The 23,811-nt window shown below is 44.7% G+C and overlaps 1 protein-coding gene across 7 annotated transcripts in view; it reads right to left on the bottom strand.

Annotated features, from left to right (window-relative positions):
• Positions 1-23,811, bottom strand: part of LOC148436343 (cadherin EGF LAG seven-pass G-type receptor 2-like) — a 383,494-nt gene that overhangs the window by 6,900 nt on the left and 352,783 nt on the right. For all 7 annotated transcript variants that reach the window (XM_088465025.1, XM_088465024.1, XM_088465023.1 and 4 more), the window contains exons 34-35: positions 12,177-12,278; positions 11,937-12,093 (exon numbers count right to left, since the gene is read on the bottom strand). In XM_088465025.1, the coding sequence (XP_088321151.1) occupies positions 11,937-12,093; positions 12,177-12,278 (259 nt within the window). The remainder of the gene's footprint in view (positions 1-11,936; positions 12,094-12,176; positions 12,279-23,811) is intronic.

Genomic DNA, 23,811 nt, shown 5'->3' with positions numbered 1-23,811 from the left:
AAAATGTGTCGCCAGTAATAAATATACCTGTGCACTAACTAGGGGATGTGGAAAACATGCACTGTTAGGGGTGCACTGCTATAGACCATCAATAGGGTTATTGTTATTACTGAATAATAATACACTATCAAGTCCATAAAGAGACCAAAATGTACATATATGTCCAGGGCAGTGCTATGTTCTTCTGCTGCTACCCCAGACTCCAGGACTTGCTCCAATGCTCTGGAATGATGCCCATATCTGAAAAAAACCATTCTGCTCACACAGGATGGACCTTCTGCCGTATCTAATGGCTTACTGTGATCACTGGTCCTGTATATGCTGGAACTAGGCAACACAATATACTTTGTATGATACATATTAAAGCTGTATAAGTGCTAATTATACCCTCTTCATGGACTGGCCACACTTACTCTAAAATCAAGCATTTGGAAACCCCCCTCTAGAAATCCTGCGTTTGCCACTGATACTAATGCCACATCTCTCCCTCTCTAAACAGTAATATTTCAAAAACCTCATCTCATCCCAGTCCTCAAACCCCCGGCATCTCTTTGCCACTTTCAACTCCTTTATTTGCTCAGCTCTTCTTCGCTCTCTGCCCTTGACTTGGCCCGACATATGGAGTCAATTTTAAATGGAAAGTAGGTGGCAATCATAACCCCCACCAGACCTTCAGCACTCCTCCCCCTCCTTTCCCTGACCACTCCTCCTCAGCCATTTTACCAATGCTGACATCCTTCTACCCTGTATCTGGAGAGAAAGTCATTGCCCTCATCTGATCCTCTCCCCCTTCCACCTCCCCCCTTGACCCTATAACTTCCCGCCTCCTCCGTTACCATTTTCCCTCTTCCAGTTCTTGCCCACCTCCTCAATCTCTCTCATCTAACACTGTCCCTTCTGCATTTAAATATGACCTTGTCTCCCCATTCTTAAAAAAACCTACCTTTGATCCTAACACTCCCCAAATAATGACCCATCTCTCCCCTCCCTTTTGTCTCCAAACTCCTTGAGCATGTTGTTTACAACCGCCTTACCACCTGTCTTTCCTCCTACTCCCTCCTTGACCCTTTTCAGTCTGGCTTCTGTTCTCTTCACTCCACTAAAACTGCCCTAACAAAAGTCAGCAATTACCTTCTTGCTGCCAAATCCAAGGGCCACTACTCTCTACTCATTCTCCTTGACCTCTCTGCTGCTTTTGACACTGTGGACCACCCTCTTCTCCTGCAAATCCTTAATTTCCTTGGTCTATGTGACACTGCCCTCTCCTGGCTATCCTCCTATCTCTCTGATCGTTCCTTCTCTGTCTCATCTCATGACTCCCCTCACTTCCACTTACAGTAGGTGTTCCCCAAGGTTCTGTTCTTGGACCCCTACTATCCTCCCTTTATACATCTTCTCAAGGTGAACTTATCAGCTCCTTTGACCTCCAATATCATCTCTATGCTGATGATACTCATCTACCTTTCCTCCCCTCTACTATCTCGTATCTCTGCTATCTCTTCCTGGATGTCCCAGCACTTTCCTGAACTTAATATGTCTAAGACTGAGCTGATCATCTTCCCACCCTCCCGCATACAGATGTGCCCAGCTAGTTTGTTGCTCCACACTCCATGTAGCGCACCATACAAACAAAAAGTTTAGTTATGTAGCATAGCGCTGGAAAATAAGTCATAACGTGTAATACTACTTTTGGTCCACCAGGTGTCACTTTTTCTAAACTACACAGCGCATGAGTCTGATGTCTGATTTCCAATGCATGTACTGTATCACCGCCCGATGATTGGCTGACAGCAGGAGTGATTTGGTACAGCAGTACAGCATTTTCTTCATGGAATCAGGGCTGTAGAAGAATGTATAATAAAGTTTGAAATCATTAAGTGTGTGAGTCCTCTACTTTTATATAAAAATATTTCATATGCACGCACAGCTCTGTATTACACACTGACTGTGCGGTTGAAGTTGCACACTTGCGGCAATGTAGGCACTGCAGCACTATACCAGACTTAGACATTGTAGTGATTTCATGACTTTAGGAACTACTGTAGTATCGGGCTCAGGCGTGTGGGCTAGGGGTTAATGCCTAGCCTCACAGCTTGTCCTATCTTCTTGTCCCCCGGGTTCGAGACCTTGAAAATATATATATTTTTTTAAATCTTCACTAGTTCAGTATTGTTATCCAACCAGTACTGAAATCAATACATTATCCACAACTTCCCACCACCTGGCATTTCTATGCTACTTTATGCCACTGTGTGCTCAAGAAAGGGGTGTACGGCACCCCAATACAGTACCCACGTACAGCAGTGCCCTTGCTATTCGCGCTATGGCATTTTGAGTCAATTTCTACTGCTCATGCCCAGCGTGTTGGGAGCCACACACTGCATCCCAGACTACTGGATAGTGATTTCATGACTTTAGAAATTAGAAGGCTGTTTAAAAGTGGGGTCTCTATATTACAAACTGGTTGTGCATTTGAAACGCAAAATTGCGGCACTGTCTCAGACTTTTACACTATAGTGATTTAATGACTTCAAAAACTGGTAGTGGGCTCTGTTTGAGAGAGAGGTCTCTGTATTACAAACTGATTGTGCGTTTAAAACCGCAAACTTGCGGCAATGTTGGCTGTCAGCTCCAAGGGGTTACAATGGGATCTCTGGCGCATGCCCAGTGGAGGGGTTGTAATGGTATCTGGTGCATGCCCAGTGAAGCCGCTCCATATGCCGTGTAACGCTATGCCATGGCGTAGGGAAGATCATAGCACTGCGCATGCCCAGTGTGTCGGGAGTCACACACAATGGAGCCACTCCATATGCCAGTCGAGTTATGGAGGCTCACAGTACACATAGGGGGTCATTCTGACCCGCTCGCGAGGGAAGTTCGCTCGCAAGCGGGTCGATGTTGTGCGAATGCGCATGCGCACGACGGAGGGAGCTCCGTCGTGCGCATGTGCGAGACCCGGCGAGCGACGAGAAATACGTCACTCGGGGTTTCGAACCAAAGGGGGCGTGCTGTCGATGGTGACTGAGACCACGCCCCCTTTAGTGGGCGTGCCGGGGGCGTGGCTGCCAGACGGAGGCGTTCCCATGGGAACGCCTACCGTCTGAGTCCGGCCCCACTGACATCAGTAATGATGTCAGTGGGAGTGACTTTGGCTCTGATAGAGCCAAAATCACTCCTGGGCTTGCGGCAGCGAGACCCTACCGCAGGGTCTCGTCGCAAGCCCGATGGTCGCGATGGTCTTGACCATTGTGACCATCATCATGGACGCTTGCTATAGCTGTGGGTGGTAACTCACAGCTATGCGAGCGTCCATGAGGACGGTCCAAAAACAGGTAGGAGGGCCCTGATTCAGAGCGAGCGCTCTGGTCAGAGCGTTCAGCTCTGAATCAGGCCCATAATGCACAGACGTCACATCATACACGACAGGTGCAGCTCTTAATAGGACAGGCATGTGGGTAAGGGGTTAGGTGATCTGCCTTGATACACCGCCTGTTCGGGACCTTGAAAACTTTTTTTTTAATTTTCACTATATACACACACAGATGTGTATGCTATATATATATATATATATAGCATACACAAGTCCGGCACTCGTAATAACAATAATTACTTAGCTGGTTGCCCCCACAATGTTAAATGATACAGAATCCATCCAGTGTGGCACTCCACGCAAATGAAATAAATCCATACACAGCTTGAAGGTGTCAACGTTTCAATGCTTGTTTTACAGCATTTGTCCTGATGAAAATGCTGTAAAACAAGCAATGAAACGTTGACACCTTCAAGCTGTGCATGGATTTTATTTCATTGGCGTGGAGTGCCGCACTGGATGGATTCATATATATATATATATATATATATATATATGTAATGTGTGTGTGTGTGTATATATATATATATATATATATATATATATATACACACACACACACACACACACACACATATATATATACACTGCTCAAAAAAATGAAGGGAACACTAAAATAACACATCCTAGATCTGAATGAATTAAATATTCCTATTAAATAATTTGTTCTTTACATAGTTGAATGTGCTGACACCAAAATCACACAAAAATTATAATTGGAAATCAAATTTATTAACCCATGGAGGTCTGGTTTTGGAGCCACACTCAAAATGAATGTGGAAAAACACACTACAGGCTGCTCCAACTTTGATGTAATGTCCTTAAAACAAGTCAAACTGAGGCTCACTAGTGAGTGTGGCCTCCACGTGCCTGTATGACCTCCCTACAACGCCTGGGCATGCTCCTGATGAGGTGGCGGATGGATCTCCTCCCAAACTGGACTAAAGCATCTACCAACTCCTAGACAGTCTGTGGTGCAACGTGGCGTTGGTGGATGGAGCGAGACATGACATCCCAGATGTGCTCAATTGGATTCAGGTCTGGGGAACGGGCGGGCCAGTCCATAGCATCAATGCCTTCGTCTTGCAGGAACTGCTCACACACTCGAGCCACATGATGTCTAGCATTGTCTTGCATTAGGAGGAACCCAGGGCCAACTGCACCAGCATATGGTCTCACAAGGGGTCTGAGGATCTCATCTCGGTACCTAATGGCAGTCAGGCTACCTCTAGCGAGCACATGGAGGGCTGTGCGGCCCCCCAAAGAAATGCCACCCCACACCATTACTGACCCACTGCCAAACCAGTCATGCTGGAGGATGTTGCAAGCAGCAGAACGTTCTCCTTGACGTCTCCAGACTCTGTCACGTCTGTCACATGTGCTCAGTGTGAACCTGCTTTCATCTGTGAAGAGCACAGGGTGCCAGTGACGAATTTGCCAATCTTGGTGTCTCTGGCAAATGCCAAACGTCCTGCACGGTGTTGGGCTGTAAGCACAACCCCCACCTGTTGATGTCGGGCCCTCATACCACCCTCATGGAGTCTGTTTCTGACTGTTTGAGCAGACACATGCACATTTGTGGCCTGCTGGAGGTCATTTTGCAGGGCTCTGGCAGTGCTCCTCCTGTTCCTCCTTGCACAAAGGCGGAGGTAGCGGTCCTGCTGTTGGGTTGTTGCCCTCCTACGGCCTCCTCCACGTCTCCTGATGTACTGGCCTGTCTCTTGGTAGCGCCTCCATGCTCTGGACACTACGCTGACAGACACAGCAAACCTTCTTGCCACAGCTCCCATTGATGTGCCATCCTGGATGAGTTGCACTACCTGAGCCACTTGTGTGGGTTGTAGACTCCGTCTCATGCTACCACTAGAGTGAAAGCACCGCCAGCATTCAAAAGTGACCAAAACATCAGCCAAAAAGCATAGGAACTGAGAAGTGGTCTGTGGTCACCACCTGCAGAACCACTCCTTTATTGGGGGTGTCTTGCTAATTGCCTATAATTTCCACCTCTTGTCTATTCCATTTGAACAACAGCATGAGAAATTGATTGTCAATCAATGTTGCTTCCTAAGTGGACAGTTTGATTTCACAGAAGTGTGAATGACTTGGAGTTACATTGTGTTGTTTAAGTGTTCCCTTTATTTTTTTGAGCAGTGTATATATATATATATATATATATATATATATATGTACTGTATAAACCAGGCATACAGTATGGACCAGGGCTAAATATACTGTACAGTAAAGTCTAAAAAAGTATTATACATTACATTTCTTCACATTTACACCAGCAGATAATGTGAAATGCGGCCTGCTTGATGGAAACTAAGGGGCATACAGTATGTATCAAAGTTTGATGTGAGATAAGATTGTGAGATATATGTCACCAACCAATCAGCTTCTAACTTACATTTTGCTGGCTACGTTTAAAAAAATGATAGTTTGGATCTGATTGGTTGGTGATATATATTTCACAATTTTATCTCACATCAAGCTTTAATACATATGCCCCTTAATACGCAAATATGCATCTATGAAGCAGACTTTATACCAGCACATTAGGCACAGCAATATTGCGACTAAAAACAAGATGGCCGCTGAGCATACACAAGATGGCTGCGATGACAAGACGGCCACGGGAGGCTAAAAGTACAGTATGTGAGATAGATTGAAACTCGATACGCAAATATGCGTCTACGGAGGAGACAGCAGCACATAGTTACTGGGTCAGTATGAGACACCAATATTGCGACTGAAATGATCAGCGGTATATGGTGTGTGAATTAAACTCGATACGCAAACATTCGTCTACGGAATACAGAGGGGACATAGCTGCACATAGTAATTGGATCAATTTAAAACAGCAATATTGCGACTGGCAGCGGGAGGCTATGAAATGATCAGCGGTATATGATGTGTGATAGAAACCCTATACACAAATATGCGTCTAACTCAGCAAACATAGCAAAATGACCATGAACCGTAGCAAGTTACTTACAGTAACAGCGGGATAATACTGTAGGAAACAGCTGTAGAAGCTCAGGGTACAGCAACAAAGGACTCGGAAGCATACATGCCTACCCTCCCGGTTTTCGCGGGAGGCTCACGATTTTTCGGGTAACCCCCCGCACCCCCGGAAGGGTAGGCATTTCTCCCGATTTCTGCCCACTTCCTAGTGAAGTAGGCATAATGGGGAGAACTTCCGCGGCAATCGCGGGTCTCTGTGTAGGGGGCGGGGCTTAATTACGCGATTCTGCACAAATCACGTCATTTAGCCCCGCCCCTTATGCAAATTTACGCCAATCGTGGCAATTTGCCGCGAAGGGGGCGGGGCCTAATGACGCAAGATGTCAGGCCCCGCCCCCATCACGACCCGATCTTTCTCCTCTCCCCAAGTCTCCCGCAACAGCTAAATACAATGTAGGCAAGTATGCTCGGAAGTCAGGCAGAGTTGCAGGGGTAGATCACTGTAAGGAGCAGCAACAGCGCCAAAGATCCCATGTGCAAGTCTCCGGAGCTGGCAGCTACCACAGTGCCGCAAGTTTGCGGTTTTAAACGCACAATCAGTTTGTAGTACAGAGACATCTCTCTCAAACAGAGCCCACTACCAGTTTCTGAAGTCATGAAATCACTATAGTGTCGAAGTCTGGGACAGCACTGACAGTGGCGCAAGTGTGCAACTTCAACTGCACAGTCAGTATGTACTGTAATACAGGCATCCCCCTTTAACGGTGTGATTCCCGACCCACTGGGCATGCGTAGTGCTATGATCTTCTATACGCCATAGCATAGCGCTACATGGCGTATGGAGTGGCTCCAGTGGGCATAGCACTAGTGCGTAGTGCTATGATCTTCCATACGCCATGGTATAGCGCTACATGGCGCATGGAGCGGCTCCACTGGGCATGCACCAGAGATCCCATTGTTTGTGACTCCCGACCCACTGGGAATGCGTAGTACTATGATCCTCCGTACGCCACTGGCATATGGAGCGGCTCCACTGGGCATGCACCAGAGATCCCATTGCAAACCCCTAATCTGACAGCCACCACAGTGCCGATGTGCCGCAAGTGTGCATTTTAAAACGCACAATCAGTTTGTAATGCCTCAGTTTAAACAGCCCACTACTAGTTTCACTATAGTGACTAAGTCTGGGACAGCGGCAAAAAAAAATTATTCTTTTCCAGGGCTCGAACCCGGGATAAACACTTTCATAGCGATCACCTAACCTCTAGCCCGAACACCAGCTACTGTATATCAAGAATCGCACATAGCGGGCTCATCCTTGTGCACTCCACCCACCCGCTGCTGTTTTTAATAAGAAAAAAAGTGTCTTCCTTTCAAAATATTATACTTGTACATATATACACAGTACCCCACCAATAGAGAATAATTCATCCCATCTCATTGAAAGCTGTGCGTGCATCTCATTAATCTACAGTATCGGTTATACCGTCATAACAATACGGCAACTACACTTCTGTACAATTATGTACAGTATGTGTACTGATTTGCGTCCCGTTTTAAGAGCTAATGTGATATTAAAAAGATTAGTTGTGCGAACATGCAATATGCAAATACACTGCGTGAATGTGATAATTTAACAGTATGGTATTCAGTAGAATTTACAACAGTGGAGCACTCGCCACCCAGCTGTTAAGCGCTGTATTACATGCCGTAGCGTATTTTTCGTTGAAGAATACCACAGTACGTCAAAGTCCAGCTATCACGTAACGTTCCATGGCACGACACATAGGCCAGAATGGCGCGCCATGAGCAACAAATTAGCTACGCACATCTGTAACCTCACTTCCCACAATTTCATTATCAATTGACAGCACAACTATCTCCTCTAGCACCAAAGTGCACTGTCTTGGAGTTATCTTTGACTCTTCCCTTTCCTTCAAACCACACATTCAGCACCTCTCGCAGTCCTACCGCTTCCATCTCAAAAATATTTCCAAGATCAGACCCTTTCTCACCCAGAATGCTACTAAAACCCTTATCCACTCACTGGTCATCTCCAGATTGGACTACTGTAACCTCCTCCTATCTGGCCTACCTGCTTCCCACCTATCTCCACTGCAATCTGTCCTCAATGCTGCTGCTCGGCTCATCTTCCTCTCCAAACATTCTACATCTGCCTCCCCTCTCCTACAAGCCCTCCACTGGCTTCCTTTCCCCTTCAGAGCCCAATTCAAGATTCTTACACTCACAAAGCCCCATTCCTCTCCTAATTACATCTTTGGCCTCATCTCCCTGCACTCTCCCGCCAGCACTTCTTCGCTCAACAAATGCACGTCGCCTCTCACGCCAACTGATTACTTCCTCCCACCTCCAAGATTTTGCCCATTCTGCTCCCCTATTCTTGAACTCTCTCCCTCTGCCTATCAGACTCTCCACCTCTCTGCAAATCTTCAAACAGGCTCTCAAGACCCACTACTTCATCAAAGCCTTCCAGCTCTCATCCTAACCTGCTGCTACTTGCTCCTTCCTCCCTGTCTACCCAAAGTGTGTCACACCTGTTTGTCTGCCCCGCCCCTTTAGAATGTAAGCTCTCACTAGCAGGGAACTCTTGTGCAACTCCTTATACTATCATTGGGATGTAGTCTGAAAGCCGACGGTCTAAATGCCGACCGCCTGCTTCCAGACTCTCTAATCCCAGTGTGGTACTAACGACAGGCGTCGAAAACTCGACGCCTGTCATTATCCATATGCTGGAAGACCAACGCCCGGCATACCGAACGAAGGTAAGACGGCCGCGGACAGCCGCGCGGGGGGGAGGGGAGGGCTAGGTTTAGGTCTGTTGGGGGGGACTTAGGGTTAGGCACCCCCCCAGGAGTTTAGGGTTAGGCTAGGAGTAGGGGGGTTAGGCACTTAGGGGGGGGGGAGTTTAGGGTTAGGCACTTGGGGGGGAGTTTAGGGTTAGGCACTTGGGGGGGAGTTTAGGGTTAGGCACCCCTGAGGGAGGGTTAGGGGGTAGAATTAGGTTAGCGATACTTACCTTAGGGACGATCGGGATCTGCACCCTTGACGGACTGCCGCTGTTGGGATTTGAACCACCGGCCATGCAGCCGGCAGTAATACCTACTACACCCCTGTCATCTACTGCTCACTCGGGCGCCTAACACCTGGTTGCTTATTTGAGTTTTATGATCACTAATGCAGCAATGTATATAAACCTTGTCCTGCATCCAGTCACTTGTTGCTTATACACTATTTGTCTATATACTTAGTAAGGTGCTGCGGAACACTTGTGGTGCCATATAAATTATAATAATAATATCAATGCGCACAAGTCTGCTGTAAATGCGTCAAAGTTGTAATGCTATGAGACTCTGTAGCATCAGTAGAGAGACAAGAAAAAGATGCCCGGCGCTAGCAGTCTCACGGGATCTGAAACTTCGATTGGGGCTGTTTGGCACGACTGAAGCAAAGATGTGTGAGGACACATTTGTACTTTATTCTAATACATTTTCAACGCTGCATATCCTGTGATTCTATACTGATGTACATTAGCAGCACATCTTTGCAACCGTTTTGCGCCTGTACTGGCATAAACATTTTTCTTTACAGGTGGACTACAAGTGCTGGCATGCCAGGTCAGGCTTGCTGTGACTTGTAGTCTAGCTTTAAATAATAATAATATCTAATATTTATCAATTAACTCAGCACCCACAGCCCAGGGGTGGTAGTTCCCTGGGAGAGGGAACCCTATTTTGTTTTTGAGGTCCCAACTTCCTGAAGAATTCCATCTCTGGCTGACCAATTTTTTTGCTGACATACGACGCTGTGTGTCTCCAGTGTCAGATTACCAAATATGCAGAATAGGAACCGGCCTATGGGCCCCAAAACAATGGCTCACAGTAATATTAATTTGATCCTGAAGGAATTTACAATCAAGCATTCTTAAATTGTTTCCAAAAGATAGAAAAATTTAATCAACTCAAATAAAAGAAAACTTTACATTAAAGACTCTACAGAGAAAATATTAATGTAATGTTTAATTAATGTAATTAACTTCAAATTGTTTAATAACATTAATTGTTAATGTTTGTTTTGTGTAATAAAATTGGTTTACTAAAATTGCTTGTTGGTAAACTTAAAAACATATTAGAAGATAATTTGCAAGGGGAGGGCACGAGATTTCAACTGCCTAGGGGCCTCCACAGGGTTTAATCGGGCACTGTGTGTCTCCTTGCTATAGTGCGAGCCCCCCTTGCTGGTTTAGTCCTGTGCTGATTATTGGAGAATGTGTTATTTTATTATGACTTAACTAATATGATCTAAATAATGTACATTTTGACTATCTACATATTGTCGACATATAGTCCGAGTCGGCATTTTTGTCTATATAATTTATCTGTTGACATTGTGGTGTCAATATTTTGACTTTCTAAATTTCAACTGTCTAGAGTTGGCTATACATCAGAATGATATTGTTCCAACCAGCCAACTAGTTGGCTGGTTGGAATGATAATTGTGCAGTCTGTGGAAGCAAACAATAATCATTAATTTGCTCCCACACAATAAAAAACGCCAAACAGATGTTCTAACCAGTTGGGAAAATTAAACGTTTGATTTTTACAAACCAATCATTCTAGTGTAGAGGGAACTTTCCCCCAACTGAACGATAAGTAGGAGGACACTGGCCGGCAGTGTCTGCCTACTTTTTTCACATTCTGCTCTTGCCAATAAATGGCTCTAAGTCACTGGGAGGGGAGACAGCAGGAAAATAAAAGTTTGGAAGAAAGTATTACTACTGTGTATCAAAGCTACAGAACGCATGCTGCTTTACTCATTATGGAGGAAAATAATGGGATTTAAGCGACAAGTCCACAGAAATAGGACACTGCAATCTATTTATTGATACTCTGTTGCCGGCTGGTTGGGGACCAGTCTTCCCACATTACAGCATGTCCTGCGCTGCACAGTGCTGCCCCTCTGAGACTCCATGGTTGTAGAATCGGGGAATGGTCCAGACACACCTTTAATGCACGATCATATACAGGACCCACAACCCCTGTAGAGCACTATCTCCCCCTGTAATGCATAATTAAGTGTCATTTAATTTTTATTATTAGACATAATTATACTGTCTACGTCAACTGTGTGTAGGAAACGTGTCCACTTTAAAAGTGAATGATTTCATTAGGGCCTGCAGAAGAATAAAAGCCCTGCAGTTTCTACATGATTACTGCAATTCTAAGGCTGGGTACGAGACGATGTGTACCCAAGCCCGATCTCAGCAGCGATGGGGAAAACTATACTGCAGACAATAATCAATAACAAGACAAAGATATGCAGGAAATGTTCCCCCAAAGAAGAAATTAAATTATAAAAACTAAAAATATACAATAAAAAAGTGGAAAAATATGTGGACACTGCAATGTTCAGTGACATACAGTGAGTCTATGAACCAACATTCTCAACCTATGTGGTTCTCAATATAAAGTGTATATGAATACACTTTATATTGAGAAGACCTACAGTAGTAAAGTGTACATAGCAAAATGTAACATTATCCAAAAGTTATTACAATAACAATATAGGCGTCTGAAATACCTACTCTGATTTGGGGGACTCTTTCCCAGCTGTGTGGGTTCCGATACTCATAGATGAAGATGCAACCTTATTTAGTTGTTCTTGGTGGCAGGGTTTGGTTCTGTGCCCAAATTCATTATGGATTCTATTAATAAGAGAACGGTGCTTCTTTTTTAGAATTCCTGCAATGAATAGTATTATAGGAAACAATGTTAAACACTATATTTAAATGAGTCACTTAATAGCTCTGTCTCTGATCACTTACCTTTCTGTGGTTGTGGTGCAGTTTGTTTAGGTGACGTTACTGTTTGCTCCATCAGACTCATCTTTCCATTATCCATAGGCTTCTCTGACTTAACATTATCTACTGTAATGAAGAAAATCAAATGTAACTGCTACAACCAAAATTTTGAACACATACCTTTCTATCTTTTTTTAGTTTATATATATATATGGGCACATTTGTGAAAATAAATTTATGGGAAATAAGCGAATTTCGCATAGAGGTGATTTTAGGCTCTTTTTTTTTTTGAATCAAGTATTTTTATAACCCCCCACCCTGTATAGCCTATCCCCAACTCAGGTATACCTGGATCCCACATTTCCCTCCCCCCTAACTAAACTAACCTACTACTAACAGTCCCCCCCGGATAACTGCCTGGGGCAAAAATACAAAAGTGGCCATATCCAGGACGTAGCAGCCGGCTCCTCCCATAAACTACTTTCCTGCATTTCCATAAAATGACTAGAAATATATACAGAAATACTGAAATATAACAGGCTAAAAAACAAACAGATTACGTATATCTAAGGTGCTTTGACAGAGAAACTACCTTTACCAGGAAAGCAGGGTAATCCCATAAAATAGACAGAAGCTTAGAAATAGCCACAGCAAAATATATATAAAGCAGAATATCTAGATGTAGCAGGAGTCTCATATAACAAACATATAACCAAATAAAATATAATAATTACAAATTATATTAAATGACATACAAATATGTGATAGAAATGATATATATAGGAATACTATAAAATACTAGGCAATTACAGAAGAATCTTCAAAGATAATATGGCAGGTCCATATATTACTAACAACTTGCATATAACAACTGGTAAGGCAAAATAATAGATTGATGCAGATCAGTCCGGCCAAGCTTCGGCCCCCTGTAAAAATGCACCATAATGAGCAGTCGCGTTCCAGCATGCATGAAAACCGACAGGGAAGTACATAAAATATAACAGCAGCAAGTCCTGGAACCACGGCATACCCCATAGGGCTAAATATCTGAACTTGGCCAATGCAGAGAGAACCACAGTCATATGCAAGGAGAAATACATGAAACTATTTTCCTCAAATGGAATGTGAACTGCAGGATTAATGAATGGAGATTCAGACATCTCAGTCTCCTCCAGGGGTTGCCAAGGAATACAGCAGGAAGCAAGAATATTCATTTGTAAATTTCCAACTTTGCTGATAAGTCTCTGAGCAGAGGCATTGATAGCTTGCAGGATCTGTTGTAGAGAAGCCTCCATGTTTGTTTTAACCAGGTGTGATGATAGCAGAAATCAGCAAGGACTGGGTATAGGAGCTGTGTAATGGAGGCTGGAGTGGGGCCCAAACAAGAACTATACGACCAAGGATTACAGTGTGGGTAACCTTGCAAAAAAACTGCCCCTCCACATTTCCCAGGATCCAGCAACCTTAGTGAAGCAGGGCAGGGACTGTAAACAGCCTCCTTACCTAAAATGGCCGCCGGAATATGACGGCTTGGAGCCAGAGCATCCACCCGCAGCCACAACCTTCGGACCACACACAGCAAGCACCAGACAGTGAGGACCGCTGTGGACCGGACTGCACAGGAGTTCCGGGAACAACACAAAGGGAGACACTGCCGAGACCTCAGCTAGGCCAGATTACTGTCTTCAGCGTCGGAGCCGGTAAGTATAATTAGTAGGCACGCAGGGGGACAAAATTACCACTGGAGGTGCAGTGATATGTAATGCACCTGTGGTTCAAGTTTCAGCCCAATACCACCAGGGGAACAGGATAAAACACGAATATTTAGCAGGAGTTCATGCAACCAGCTGCCTGCTCCGACCAGAGCCAAGCCACGCCCCCCTGATTTTAGGCTCTTACTGCATAAGTTTGTCAGGAGACTCATATAATTTCTCAGTGCATATTAACAAAGCCACTTCCAAAATGTGTCTACATATGCAAATGCTGGAGTTGTCCAAGCTAAAATGCTTGGTGCCCCAGTTAACTTTATAATACTCTGACCGACTACAGCAGCGTTTTTCAACTGGTGTGCCGCAGCACACTAGTATGCTGCGAGTGGTTGTTTAGTGTGCCATGTGGTCAGATAAACCAGTCAGATCTGCCATACTGCGGACCGGGCAGCACTGAGCTCTTCTGGGAGTCTCAGGCGTGCCCGGGCCATCACCTATGCAGACGCGGCGGCGTGACATCACAGGTCACGCACGCCGAGTTTCTAGTCAGTCAGCCCACCTACTCCGCGGCCCCTAGAGATGCCCTGCATGAAGGCCACCAGCACCCCCAGTCAGCCAGCCTGCCTCACCAGCCATCGTCGTGGCCACCAGGAGCACCAGCCAGCCTGCCTGTCTCACCAGCCATCAGCCCCACGGTTACCAGCTCCACCATCACTGCCAGCCCACCTCACCAGCCAGGTAGCCCGCCCCATGGCCACCACCACAGCCAGCCCCTCGGCCACCAGCCAGCCAGCCTGCACGCTGCACTCTGCTGACAGCTCTGCCGATGAGGGACAGGTAGGGGCAGAAAAATTAAAATTTTATGTGTACTTTGTTTTTTTGGGGAGAGCAATGTGGGGTTTTTCTTCTTTAGGGGCCAGCAATATCTTTTTTTTCTGTGGCGGCCCGCCAATGTTATTTTGTTTCTGTGAGGGCCAATGTATGTGTTTTAATCCTGTGAGGGCCAATGTATGTGGGTTTTACTCCTGTGGAGGCCATTGTATTGCATTTTATTTCTGTGAGGGTTAATGTATTTGGGTTTTATCTATGGGGGCCAATGTATGTGTATTTTATTCCTATATGGGCCAATGTATGTGTGTTTTATTCCAATGGGGACAATGAATGTGTGTTTTATTTCTATGGTGTCGAAGTCAGATAATTGGATATGATCACATGCATTGTTATCTGACTATATAGTCGTCCATGGTCTAATTACGAATTGCTTGGACGCTACTCTGTGTCAGCGCAATTCGTATACACACAAATATATGTTTAGATTACTTAGTCAGAGTGTGGAAAATAGGTTTAATGTGTATGTCTGTGGGGGTTTGCATATGTTTTGAGAGACTCCGCATGCTAATACAATATACCTGTGACAAGTAATTAAACATGTGCACAGAGACTAGTATGCTCGAAGGAAGTGGTCTAAATGCTAATTAAAGGCTTTCATGAGCTAGTAGACTTTAAGGCAAATAGCTGTGGGTCTCCCCCTGCTTGGAAGTGAACATTGCTGCTTGTAACACCTTGCACTGTAGCTTAAGCAACTTATTAAAATATGTTAGAAATGGATAATATATATATTAATCCATCACAAATAAAAAGAATTACATAACGCACACACATAGACTTACATACTTACACAAACACTTGTATGTGTAACCACATGCATACACATGGACGCTCACGGGCGTCCTCACATACATACATACGAACGCACACCACATATATAGCGATTTTACACATTATTATCACACTTACATATACAATAACTTATAAAAAGGTTCCTTCACATTAAACGTGATATTAGAGGTTTTATTAGCGAATAATTATGTTGTGAAATGTATGTATATGATATTTAAGGTATAGAAGCTAGTAGACATGTCATGTTTGGTACCATTCTAAAACCCTGTTTATTTGCAGTTCTTCGGTTCTATCGGCAAGAAGATCGCAGCAGGCGTTCGCAAGATATGAATTATAGGTTAGAATGTATCTCTGTATGTAATGTTTCTTTATTAGTTCTTCGGAGGGAAACCTACACAAAGAAGCAGTTGGAAAGCTAATCCATAGCTCTGATGCCAACATATGAACTAACCATTGAACAGAATGACAAGGAGCAAGAACCAGTGGAATCATGCCAGCTCGTCTCTATTGTTGTATATGTGATCTGTGTGGTATATAGGCTAGGGCTCTGAACTGTAAAGGAGTAATTTTCACTTACTAGATGACTGCAGGCTTCAGTATTGATGGCTGAGAACTGGATTCCAGAGCGCCAGAGTATGTATCGGTTTGTACCTTTGTATTTACTTGCTTTTTGCGCTAATTGTGCTAGATGAAAGCGTGTCACTTTCTTTTTTATTGCAATATAACGTTTTGTGTTTTGGAACCACAATTGGATTGGAAAGCAATTATTTCTTTCTTGTAGCGCTAAATAGCGACATTTTGGGTATAGCGATTAAGGGGTATTGTCTGGACAGTGATTATTTCTCTCTAAGCAATTTAAGGGTATTCATAGATGGGGGCTCATAGTAATTGGAGGTCATGCTACCGAGAATTCGCTAGATAGCACGGTCCTCGGTCTCTCAACAAAAGGTGGAAAGGCGCCATAATGCTGGAAAGAACGCACTGTGTTCGAAACCTGCACCATCTGGTGTTGTGAAACCGAGAACCGTTTTTGTTGTGATTTCAAGGAGCCCTGACTAGAACCTGGGAACAGGAGAGAAAAGTCTGTTTCGTTCATAATCTGTCCCGACGCTTAAGTGCGATTCGCACAATACCGTATACTTGTTTCTGGTATTGCTGCCACGTGTTCAAACAAATTGTTTAAGATTGCATTATTGTATTGATAGCGTGATTACATTGTTTTGAGTCTCTTAATCATACTGCCATATCTGAGAAAAAGTTTAATTTCTTTTCTGCGCAGAAAAGGTGCATGATAGACGTATATGTATGGTGAGAATAGGGGCACTGAGTGTTCCCTATTTACTAGGGGTACTGTGTGTTCCCTAGACCTAGGAGTACTGTGTGTTTCCTAGGTTACACAAAAGCAGGTGTATTGCATAAAGGAGTACTGTGTGTTTCCTACTGATAGGGGTACTGTGGTTTCCCTAGAGGTGAAATGGGCTCTCAGTGTGATCACAGAATACACTGATCAGTTAGGTTCTTTGGGCATTGTGATTGAACCACACAGTTGGGGCAGACTGTGATTGTGAACTGAGTTGTGGTGGAGGAAATCACTGCAGCAGTGGAGAGTACTCGAAAAGGGATTTGTTTTTTCTGTGTTCGTACGGGGTACTGTGTGTTCCCGTTGGTGTCGGGTACTGTGTGTTCCCACTGGTTAGGGGTACTGTGTGTTCCCTATCCGAAAAGGCAGGATATTGTATAGGCGGCATTTTACTGCTTGTTGTGTAGGTTGACTGTAACAATTAGCGAGTTGGTTGTACACAGCGGGTAAATGTGAGTAAACGCAGCTTGTCAATTCGTCCATCGGTCCACATACTAGCGAAAAGTGCTTAGCGTTTTCCCAGATGGGTGCCAGGCTAACGCTAGGTATGGTGGACGATGTGCTGCTCTTGGAAGGGCCGACAGGATCGGCACGACATACAATGCATACGAAGTACGGAGCGTACGCAACTACACACTGTAATGTATGGGTTAGAATGACGAGGAAGTGTGTGAAACCTTTTCCGAAGATTGGCAGTTTTGATGTGGAAATATTGAACAATGTTAGAGATAGCATCTGTGTGGTGAAATCTCTGAAGAAAAAAAGCAAAATATAATGATTGTTTAAAGTTGTGGCAGCACAAGGGGAACACGTGTTAAGGTAGCATGCGATGCAATATAGCGCAGGCGTACTTCTATCGCCCTATGCAATGGAAGTTGATGGTACAAGCCGATAATTAAAATAATAATAAAAATGTAACAAGTAATATTTTTTTTCTCCAGTGTTAAGGCACTTTAAGGTAATGTTTCTAAGGAAGAAAATTAATCCACGGTAGATTCAGCCATGACTGAAAATTGATGAGATTAATGTAGAAAATAAATAAATAAATAAATAATGGTCTATAAAAGAGCAATTAACATTTTTTTTTAGGTGGTTATTCATGTTAGGTGGAATGTATTGTATTTTAAGTGTACGCAGTTTTAATCATTGTGCAGTTGTCTGTGGTTACAGTAAATGTTGAGATTGGGAATTCAATTTAGAATAATTACCATACGCTAATAGGAACAGGGTTTTTCTCTTTGAAGTTACTTAATTTTTTTAGTGATGATAAAATTATTTAGTTTACATATTAGAATGTGATATATATTTAAGGATTGTTCCAATGTGGAGTGTTCTGAGGATGTCACGGACATTATAATTGGCAAGTTTTGGGATGTTTGTTGTGAATAGCCATGGTTTATACGGGAACTGGAGTGCGGCACTAATGTGAATTGTGATTTGTATGGGTTTGCACGCAGTCTTGGAAAACAGGGATATGTGTAATATGGCATTACTGAACACACACATGGCTGCAATACAGAAATTTGTGCTGCACACATGACGTTGGTTTTCTGTGTAGCGGTTGTATGTACTTCTGAAAATTTCCTTGTAAGTACGGTAGTTTATAGCTTTATGTTAGGTTAAGAAATTCAGTTCTGAGTAAGTTATGACATATGATGTGTTATATTGTATTATCTGTGTATTAGATCGCATATCAACCACACATTAACTTGCAGTTATAACTGAGTATGATTTGAATGCTGAAATATGCATTGTGCATTGTTTAAAATGATCAGGTTACTGGATGTGTTTTGTCAAGGAAATAAGGGTAGGTGTGGACCCTGTGGAAGCTGACAGGGTTAACTCATAGGAAGCTTTGATTGCTGTACACATGTGGTGCAGCGAGGACGACCCAGTGTCGGGGGTCTGTAAGTGGTACAGGATAAAAGAATACTGTATGGAAGGTTCGCAATTTTCAAAGAGATATAAGTTGCTTAAGAATATCTGAGATGTAGCAGTGAAGCGATTATTGTTGTTATGTAGGATATTCTGCTGTTTCAGTTCTAACCCTTCCTATAAAGGCATGTCTTTCATAGTTTATATTAGGGGTGAGCGGGTTCGGATTTCTGAAATCCGAACCCCCCCGAGCCCCCCCCGATCCGAGTCCAATCCGAGTCAGGCTCGACTTTTCCCGCCTGACTCGGATCTGAAATTGAGGCAAAACGTCATCATCCCGCCTTCCGAGTCTCGCGGGTTTTGGATCCTATATAAGGTACCTGCGTCTGCGCCATTTTCTCACTCGGCTGTGGACAGTGAAGAGGGAGGGTGGGAGTTAGGGCTGTGTAGTGTAGTGTAGTGTAGTGCTGCTGTTGTCCACTACTTCAAAGTCCATAGGGGCTGGCTGTGTTGTGCTGTGCTGCTGTTGTTAATAGGGGCTGTGTCCACTACTTCAAAGTCCATAGGGGCTGGCTCCAAAGTCCTGTGCAGTGTCCCAGTCCTAAAGGGGTGCTGTAGTGTAGTCCAGGGGGTGCTCTGTCCATCAGGGGTGCTCCCCCCAAGTGCTAAAAAAATAATATATTTTCTGTGTTTGTGAATTGTGTGCGCAGTAGCCGCACGTGCATCAACAAAGTAGTGCCAAGCGTGCGCCTGTGTCATAAGTAAAGGGCCGGCTGGCTTGACCGTTAAAGGGTGCTGTAACCCCCGAAAGTACACTCCAGTCCAAACCAAAAAAAAAATTATTTTCTGTGTTTGTGAATTGTGTGCGCAGTAGCCGCACGTGCATCAACAAAGTAGTGCCAAGCGTGCGCCTGTGTCATAAGTAAAGGGCTGGCTGGCTTGACCGTTAAGGGTGCTGTAACCCCCGAAAGTACACTCCAGTCCAAACCAAAAAAAAAATTATTTTCTGTGTTTGTGAATTGTGTGCGCAGTAGCCGCACGTGCATCAACAAAGTAGTGCCAAGCGTGCGCCTGTGTCATAAGTAAAGGGCCGGCTGGCTTGACTGTTAAGGGTGCTGTAACCCCCGAAAGTACACTCCAGTCCAAACCAAAAAAAAAATTATTTTCTGTGATTGTGAATTGTGTGCGCAGTAGCCGCACGTGCATCAACAAAGTAGTGCCAAGCGTGCGCCTGTGTCATAAGTAAAGGGCCGGCTGGCTTGACCGTTAAAGGGTGCTGTAACCCCCAAAGTACACTCCAGTCCAAACCAAAAAAAAAATTATTTTCTGTGTTTGTGAATTGTGTGCGCAGTAGCCGCACGTGCATCAACAAAGTAGTGCCAAGCGTGCGCCTGTGTCATAAGTAAAGGGCCGGCTGGCTTGACCGTTAAAGGGTGCTGTAACCCCCGAAAGTACACTCCAGTCCAAACCAAAAAAAAATTATTTTCTGTGTTTGTGAATTGTGTGCGCAGTAGCCGCACGTGCATCAACAAAGTAGTGCCAAGCGTGCGCCTGTGTCATAAGTAAAGGGCCGGCTGGCTTGACCGTTAAAGGGTGCTGTAACCCCCGAAAGTACACTCCAGTCCAAACCAAAAAAAAAATATTTTCTGTGTTTATGAATTGTGTGCGCAGTAGCCGCACGTGCATCAACAAAGTAGTGCCAAGCGTGCGCCTGTGTCATAAGTAAAGGGCCGGCTGGCTTGACCGTTAAAGGGTGCTGTAACCCCCAAAGTACACTCCAGTCCAAACCAAAAAAAAAATTATTTTCTGTGTTTGTGAATTGTGTGCGCAGTAGCCGCACGTGCATCAACAAAGTAGTGCCAAGCGTGCGCCTGTGTCATAAGTAAAGGGCCGGCTGGCTTGACCGTTAAAGGGTGCTGTAACCCCCGAAAGTACACTCCAATCCAAACCAAAAAAAAATTATTTTCTGTGTTTGTGAATTGTGTGCGCAGTAGCCGCACGTGCATCAACAAAGTAGTGCCAAGCGTGCGCCTGTGTCATAAGTAAAGGGCCGGCTGGCTTGACCGTTAAGGGTGCTGTAACCCCCGAAAGTACACTCCAGTCCAAACCAAAAAAAAAATTATTTTTTGTGTTTGTGAATTGTGTGCGCAGTAGCCGCACGTGCATCAACAAAGTAGTGCCAAGCGTGCGCCTGTGTCATAAGTAAAGGGCCGGCTGGCTTGACCGTTAAGGGTGCTGTAACCCCCGAAAGTACACTCCAGTCCAAACCAAAAAAAAAATTATTTTCTGTGTTTGTGAATTGTGTGCGCAGTAGCCGCACGTGCATCAACAAAGTAGTGCCAAGAGTGTGCCTGTGTCATAAGTAAAGGGCCGGCTGGCTTGACCGTTAAAGGGTGCTGTAACCCCCAAAGTACACTCCAGTCCAAACCAAAAAAAAAATTATTTTCTGTGTTTGTGAATTGTGTGCGCAGTAGCCGCACGTGCATCAACAAAGTAGTGCCAAGCGTGCGCCTGTGTCATAAGTAAAGGGCCGGCTGGCTTGACCGTTAAAGGGTGCTGTAACCCCCGAAAGTACACTCCAGTCCAAACCAAAAAAAAAATTATTTTCTGTGTTTGTGAATTGTGTGCGCAGTAGCCGCACGTGCATCAACAAAGTAGTGCCAAGCGTGCGCCTGTGTCATAAGTAAAGGGCCGGCTGGCTTGACTGTTAAGGGTGCTGTAACCCCCGAAAGTACACTCCAGTCCAAACCAAAAAAAAAATTATTTTCTGTGATTGTGAATTGTGTGCGCAGTAGCCGCACGTGCATCAACAAAGTAGTGCCAAGCGTGCGCCTGTGTCATAAGTAAAGGGCCGGCTGGCTTGACCGTTAAAGGGTGCTGTAACCCCCAAAGTACACTCCAGTCCAAACCAAAAAAAAAATTATTTTCTGTGTTTGTGAATTGTGTGCGCAGTAGCCGCACGTGCATCAACAAAGTAGTGCCAAGCGTGCGCCTGTGTCATAAGTAAAGGGCCGGCTGGCTTGACCGTTAAAGGGTGCTGTAACCCCCGAAAGTACACTCCAGTCCAAACCAAAAAAAAATTATTTTCTGTGTTTGTGAATTGTGTGCGCAGTAGCCGCACGTGCATCAACAAAGTAGTGCCAAGCGTGCGCCTGTGTCATAAGTAAAGGGCCGGCTGGCTTGACCGTTAAAGGGTGCTGTAACCCCCGAAAGTACACTCCAGTCCAAACCAAAAAAAAATTATTTTCTGTGTTTGTGAATTGTGTGCGCAGTAGCCGCACGTGCATCAACAAAGTAGTGCCAAGCGTGCGCCTGTGTCATAAGTAAAGGGCCGGCTGGCTTGACCGTTAAAGGGTGCTGTAACCCCCAAAGTACACTCCAGTCCAAACCAAAAAAAAAATTATTTTCTGTGTTTGTGAATTGTGTGCGCAGTAGCCGCACGTGCATCAACAAAGTAGTGCCAAGCGTGCGCCTGTGTCATAAGTAAAGGGCCGGCTGGCTTGACCGTTAAAGGGTGCTGTAACCCCCGAAAGTACACTCCAATCCAAACCAAAAAAAAATTATTTTCTGTGTTTGTGAATTGTGTGCGCAGTAGCCGCACGTGCATCAACAAAGTAGTGCCAAGCGTGCGCCTGTGTCATAAGTAAAGGGCCGGCTGGCTTGACCGTTAAGGGTGCTGTAACCCCCGAAAGTACACTCCAGTCCAAACCAAAAAAAAAAATATTTTTTGTGTTTGTGAATTGTGTGCGCAGTAGCCGCACGTGCATCAACAAAGTAGTGCCAAGCGTGCGCCTGTGTCATAAGTAAAGGGCCGGCTGGCTTGACCGTTAAGGGTGCTGTAACCCCCGAAAGTACACTCCAGTCCAAACCAAAAAAAAAATTATTTTCTGTGTTTGTGAATTGTGTGCGCAGTAGCCGCACGTGCATCAACAAAGTAGTGCCAAGAGTGCGCCTGTGTCATAAGTAAAGGGCCGGCTGGCTTGACCGTTAAAGGGTGCTGTAACCCCCAAAGTACACTCCAGTCCAAACCAAAAAAAAAATTATTTTCTGTGTTTGTGAATTGTGTGCGCAGTAGCCGCACGTGCATCAACAAAGTAGTGCCAAGCGTGCGCCTGTGTCATAAGTAAAGGGCCGGCTGGCTTGACCGTTAAAGGGTGCTGTAACCCCCGAAAGTACACTCCAGTCCAAACCAAAAAAAAATTATTTTCTGTGTTTGTGAATTGTGTGCGCAGTAGCCGCACGTGCATCAACAAAGTAGTGCCAAGCGTGCGCCTGTGTCATAAGTAAAGGGCCGGCTGGCTTGACCGTTAAAGGGTGCTGTAACCCCCGAAAGTACACTCCAGTCCAAACCCAAAAAAAATTATTTTCTGTGTTTGTGAATTGTGTGCGCAGTAGCCGCACGTGCATCAACAAAGTAGTGCCAAGCGTGCGCCTGTGTCATAAGTAAAGGGCCGGCTGGCTTGACCGTTAAGGGTGCTGTAACCCCCGAAAGTACACTCCAGTCCAAACCAAAAAAAAAATTATTTTCTGTGTTTGTGAATTGTGTGCGCAGTAGCCGCACGTGCATCTACAAAGTAGTGCCAAGCGTGCGCCTGTGTCATAAGTAAAGGGCCGGCTGGCTTGACCGTTAAGGGTGCTGTAACCCCCGAAAGTACACTCCAGTCCAAACCCCCCAAAAAATTATTTTCTGTGTTTGTGAATTGTGTGCGCAGTAGCTGCACGTGCATCAACAAAGTAGTACCAAGAGTGCGCCTGTGTCATAAGTAAAGGGCCGGCTGGCTTGACCGTTAAAGGGTGCTGTAACCCCCAAAGTACACTCCAGTCCAAACCAAAAAAAAAATTATTTTCTGTGTTTGTGAATTGTGTGCGCAGTAGCCGCACGTGCATCAACAAAGTAGTGCCAAGCGTGCGCCTGTGTCATAAGTAAAGGGCCGGCTGGCTTGGCCGTTAAAGGGTGCTGTAACCCCCGAAAGTACACTCCAGTCCAAACCAAAAAAAAATTATTTTCTGTGTTTGTGAATTGTGTGCGCAGTAG

Source organism: Taudactylus pleione, unplaced genomic scaffold (assembly GCF_031769625.1).
Source record: "Taudactylus pleione unplaced genomic scaffold, aTauple2 ptg001800l, whole genome shotgun sequence".
In the NCBI taxonomy this organism is placed as follows: domain Eukaryota; kingdom Metazoa; phylum Chordata; class Amphibia; order Anura; family Myobatrachidae; genus Taudactylus; species Taudactylus pleione.
Note: the sequence above shows the minus strand (reverse complement) of the source record. Positions and strands in the feature narration are given on the sequence as shown.